Raw genomic sequence first — 5,795 nt, 5'->3', positions numbered from 1 at the left:
ACCTGCCATTGCATTTATTGTCAGTGTTGCTGGTTGTTGTGGTGATTTTTGGTATTCCCTTACAAAAACTCCCAGTGAAGTCAGAGAATCTACGTCCTGGTGCATCTCAGTAATCCAGGTAGAAAAAAATCAAAAAGAAAAAATAAGTAGGTCCTCTGGATTGGTTCTTCGGAAATGTTTCGTCTCTCCTCCAAGAGACTTCTTCAGTCTGATGAGTTTCAGGTGAACTCCTGAAAGAGTGACCGCTGGCCTGTAGATGAGTGTAAACTGCAGAGTCTTGGCCTAATGAGTTTACACTCACCTACAGGCCAGCGGTCACTCTTTCAGGAGTTCACCTGAAACTCATCAGACTGAAGAAGTCTCTTGGAGGAGAGACGAAACATTTCCTTAAGGAAGAACCAATCCAGAGGACCTACTTATTTTTTCTTTTTGATTTTTTCTACCTGGATTACTGAGATGCATCAGGACGTAGATTCTCTGACTTCACTGGGAGTTTTTGTAAGGGAATACCAAAAATCACCACAACAACCAGCAACACTGACAATAAATGCAATGGCAGGTTGACCATGGGGATGTGGGGTTGATAAATGTACTGTATGAATATGAYTGGTAAAGAAAAAGGGGGAAAAAACGAGTAAATGGTTGCGTGAGTGGTTTGTATGTATAATTGGTGATCTTACTGCAAAAGTGATATGTGAACTTTGGGTAGTATGCATGTGCAAGCCTGTTTTCTTGTTCCACCAGGCCAACCTCGTGCATCCTCCCATTTACCCCCCGCCCACCCAAAAAAAACCCCCAAAAACACTCCCTTATTCCCGTCGCTTCTCTCTCATTTGCCACTGGAGAGCATGGGCGCCACTGAGTACCAGTGAGAGTTGCTGTCTGTGACGCCGCCCCCTAGCGGGAGCGCTATGAACGGCTGGCTGTGGCTGCCACTCACTGCCGGGTAGATGTGACCGATGGATTCGCTGTGGCGCCCGATGTGGATCTCGTCGTCGTCGTCYTCCGTGGTTTTGCGGTAGACGGGGTTGTCGAAGTTCATGCTCTTGGTGTTTTTGCGCCGCCAGTTGCGCCAGACCAGGTAGCCGCCGGTGCAGAGCAATCCGATGACCACTGTGGCAAGGATAGGGACTGCATGTGTTTAACACACACACAACAACAACACACGGCGGGAGCGTTAACACAGCCCAGGGGACACGGAGCGGCGCTTAAAGCACTCAMACACGTAAACAAGGCTCGCATCGTTTCTTACATCAAATGAAGGCTCATCATTTTTGGATTTATGTTCAACTCTCACCACGTAACATTTTTAAAACATTTGAGAGCCTAAAAAACAGACGTCAAGCCAAAGTTTATTTCTGTAGAACTCTTAAAGGAGACRTATCATGCTTTTAAATCCCTTTTCACATTTAAAAAACTCAGTTGGGGTCTATTTTGGAACTGCAGTGCTTTGGTCTGAATTCCACCTTATTGTAACTCCACAACCCCCTCCTTCAGCTCTTTTCTGAAGCGTCTCTCAGATCAACTCATTTTGAGGCTCTTTAAATTCAAACGAAGCGCTTCACACCCCGCCCCCCTCCAGCTTCGACTAAATAGCAGCGCGTAAATTTTTTATTTACAAACGAATTAAAAGATGTCAACAAGGGAAGCCATGTACATCTAGACTTAAGGCCTCTACACACTCCATCTGAAGCCRAACAGTCGACGCGCAGTCACGTAGTTGTTCGGCATTCGTTTTCACACACACATTTCACAGTTCTTGAGTCACACCGAACTCCTGAAACCCCTCCCGCTGTGGTACAAGTCACTGCATAGTGTTCTTTTGCGCTGGAGTCTACACTCCAGGAAAAACAAAACAAAAACAAAAACAAAAACAAAAAAATCCCTCGCTGTTATTTGTCCATAAATCTGTCCCAGTTAATGCTCCACATCTTTCTGTAGATGGACTCCAAAAATTTCTTTTTTATATTTCCATAGTTTTTGTATGACTTTTATAAATGTCTGCTTTTGGTTAGTCACACTAGCTACGTCTACACGGACACAAATAATTGGATTAAACGGCCATTCTGTATAAAAATGCGTCATATAAACACCCCATTCGGTTTATTCTGACCTGATTCAGCTCGATCCGAATGAATTTGTAATCGGAATGAGAAGGGTGGTTTACGCCGACTGATAATCCGAGCCACGTGCATGTAAAACACCTAATCTGATCATCTCATTCTGATTGTGGAAAACTGACCTCTGTGCATGTCTTCTGACTTTCATCCACCGGTTTCTGCACTTTGTGGAAGAAGGGGCAGCAGTGCTGTAGTTTCCAGCAGCACAGAACATTTCCACCCGTGATCTCATTCAATAAAGAAAGAAGACAAACAGCATGTGTTGCTTCGCCAAAAACAAAAAGTTTGCACATCACCTGTAGGTCAACCAGGGAGTGCAGTAATGTCTCCACTGTTCTTAAAACTTGTTGTGGGTCGATTCACGGCGCTCAGAAGACGTTTGTTTATGTTCATGACAGAAGTAAAACTTCTTCTGTGTTTTTTTAGGGAAAGTTAACAACTGCACGTCAGCGCTTCTATTCCGAATAAAAGCCTGGTGCATGAAAGCACTTGTCATGATCGGATTGTGCCCATGTAAACGATACATTCGGATTATTTAATCAGAACAGATTTCAATCCGATCAAAGAATTTTGCGCAGTAAACGTAGCTATTCTGGAAGCGAGTAGGTGAAGCAAAATACAGCGTTAGAGCGCTTTCAGCTTAAACAAACGCGCCCACGAACTTCAGACCAATCACACAATGCCTCGCATGAAGCATGGTGAGAAACAGTTCGGCCAAGGCCATGTGTGTGTCGAGAAGGAGGCGACCTGTCRGCACACCGAACAAAATGACGCAATTTTCGTCATTCAGCTGTGACAATGAGAGCTGATTTCAGCAGATCGGAGGGAGTATGTAGAGGCCTTTACATGTTAGAGCAGAGTCTGATCCAGAGTCAGAGGAGAATGAAGATCATTAAAYTGTAGTTGGTAAATCCAGATCGTAATTGGTGGTTCTGTTACAAATRCTGTGACRTAAGAGTTCAGAAAACATCATAGAAAATAGAGAAAATGGAACRAGTTGAAAAATATGACTCAGTCATAATATAAAGATATTAACGCAGCACCATGAGAAACGACATTAAACTTTTCTGCTCTCCTAGAGACTTCAAGTACACAACAAAATCTATTTAWCAGCTTAAAAAGTGGATTTTGCATGATACGTCTCCTTTAATAGCCAAAAATGACCAGAGTACTGCAGAAGAAACTCGTGTTTCATTCATTATGAGTGAATAATGTTTATTTTGTGAAGAAAAGAAGGAAAAAGCATTTACCTGTMGGTTAAAAAGGAGCAGATTTTTAAAAATATACTAAAGTAATAAATAATGAGCCTTCATATTGTGTTTACTAATTCTACAACATTTCTTCTCACTTTCACAAGATCAAAAACACYTTTACTTAACTCACATGCACCATTTTCACTAATGACTGCCTGCATTATACAGACAACAAACCCAACATGCAAGATGTGCATTGAGACATCAGTTTGTGCAATCATGCACGAGTTCATCTAAAATCCTGCAACGTTTTGGACCTGAAGGTCTTGATTTAGCTCTTTTTTTTTTTTCATAAAAGCTCTGCAAGGTTGCCTAACTGTCATCAGCTTATTATCCCGGCTCTCCATTTGGGCTATGATTTATAATTTTGCTCTTGCCTTGACTGAGAAATGAAACACTATTTGCAGATGGGCATGTGGTGTTTTTTGGATGGGGGTTATTAGAGGAGAATGGAGGGTGGGGGGGGGTAGAGAGAAGGGAGTTTGGAGGATTTGCGATAAGCGCCGTCTCTCTCCTCTCATTACCATATCAGCACAAAACGCCCAACTGCCCCGCAGAAACCAGTGTCTGCGCGCGGGAGCGGAGAGGGAGAGTGGAAATATGGCTTAGGAACCAACAGCCACGTCAGCAGTGTGTCAGGATAGAGCGATAAGATTAGTTTGGGTTAGCTTCCACAGATGTGATCCTCCCCCCACCCCCACCCATGGAAGCCCCATCTTATCGCACATTTTGTTGTGTAAGCCCAGGAGATCCCCGCGTGGCACCGTCCGTCTTTGTTCTTTYCTAAACGCTCTAAAAACATCAGCTTTTTGTCTCGTTTAGAATATTTCACTCCAATTAGGGAACGGCACCACAGCCCCCGACTTCCTCTAAATACTGATAATCACGGCCCGCTTCTCTCGTGGAGCTGTGGGTGGTTCATTACTGGATGAGAGTGGAGAACTGGGGGTGCAGAAATCCATCCCTCGTGGACTTCCAACGATAATTAAGGTTTCAAAGCTGCCAAAAAATGCAGAATGGAGGGGATTTGTGGCAGTARTGACTGGCAGGAGGACAGAACGAGGGATGAAGGGTTAACGGTCTCAGGGGGTTGWTTTAATGAGCTGACATCTCAAATGCTGAGAATAAAAGAAGGACCCAAAAAAAAGGCTTTATAATATTTTAGAACCATGACTTCTGAAACTATTCAATGTTCTGAATGAAAGAGATCTCAATTAGCAGCGTACGCTACCGCTAAAAAGGTCATTTGCACATTCAGTTGATTTCTCAGCTACTTTGAGCATGAAAGCGTTAATTGTTTCCGTATAATAWGATTTTTATTATAATTGACACTAATAGAATAACTTTCAAAAGCTATTTTGAAGGAAGTAATAGTACAAAATAGAGTATMCGGTCAAAGGAATAGCTCCAAGTGATTTTAAAAAAGCAGATAATAAGACAAAATGGTTCATCATAGCTTATTATGCAATTTTAAACTCCCAATTGTGTCGACTTAATGAGCAGTTTCAAGCCACTACATATTTAAACCCCGGTCCTAACGGTAAAACCCATGTCAGRGAACTGGACTGACTCAGAGGCAGTGTACAATACGATCACACTGRGAGCATAATTCTAATGTAGTAACAGCTGGTAAAATGTAAAGTAACATCTCATTAATAATAGCTTAATGTTCCCATTACAAACACTTGGTCTTTGATTTAACTGACAGTTTACTTCCACATAATGACATTTTCTAGCAGGTAAGCTTGAAATTTTTGCGATATSTTTTTTAAAGTTTTGAAATATTTAACATTAAAGCTTCGCTACTCTACCACATTCATGTAAAAAACATTGATTACTTCAAAACACTTCAAAATCCCAACAATCACACATGCACACAGCAAGACAGAAATATTGCAAACACTACGCCAAGCTTCAGAGACAAGCAGAGATGAAGGAGCGAGGAGGAGGAGGAGGAGGAGGAGGAAGCAGGCAGGCAGAAAGCAAAGACAACAAGGTGAGGAGGTAAGGAGTACTCACCGATCGGAATGACTATTCCCAAAACAGCTACCGTGATGTTGTTACCTATGAGGTAGTGATCACTTGCAGCTGTGATGAATCAGCAGAGAGACAGAGAAAAAAAAATAGAAAATACAAACTAAGCAAAAAAGTTTTGCTCTACACCACCTCCACCTCGAATAAACCCTGAAAGAGAAACAATTTGTTTAAACAAAAGGTTATTGTGCTCGAAACACATATTTGCGTAATATAAAGACAGTCTAAAGGGATCCATGATTAGTTGTAACATCAGGCTTTATATGATAAACATATATTTTAACTGTAAAATAAAGACTGTAAAAATACTGTAGGATGTTGAGTTTTTATCATTTTTAAAATAAAAGTTTAAAAATATATTACACGGATGGGGCCATTTTATTTACAA

The 5,795-nt window shown here is 41.7% G+C and overlaps 1 protein-coding gene across 2 annotated transcripts in view; it reads right to left on the bottom strand.

Annotated features, from left to right (window-relative positions):
• Positions 1–801: 801 nt before the first annotated feature.
• The window catches only part of lrp8 (low density lipoprotein receptor-related protein 8, apolipoprotein e receptor), a gene marked incomplete at its 5' end in the record, with an annotated part of 227,372 nt that continues 222,378 nt past the window's right edge, over positions 802–5,795 (bottom strand). Inside the window, 2 exon segments of one of the 2 annotated variants that reach the window (XM_014014271.1) lie at positions 802–1,131; positions 5,393–5,461. In XM_014014271.1, coding sequence (XP_013869725.1) covers positions 830–1,131; positions 5,393–5,461 — 371 coding nt within the window. 2 annotated transcript variants of the gene reach the window in all.

The sequence above is a fragment of the Austrofundulus limnaeus genome, unplaced genomic scaffold (assembly GCF_001266775.1).
Source record: "Austrofundulus limnaeus strain Quisiro unplaced genomic scaffold, Austrofundulus_limnaeus-1.0 Scaffold113, whole genome shotgun sequence".
Taxonomy (NCBI): domain Eukaryota; kingdom Metazoa; phylum Chordata; class Actinopteri; order Cyprinodontiformes; family Rivulidae; genus Austrofundulus; species Austrofundulus limnaeus.
The sequence above is the reverse complement of the archived record's forward strand: the minus strand, read 5'-3'. Positions and strand labels throughout refer to the sequence as shown.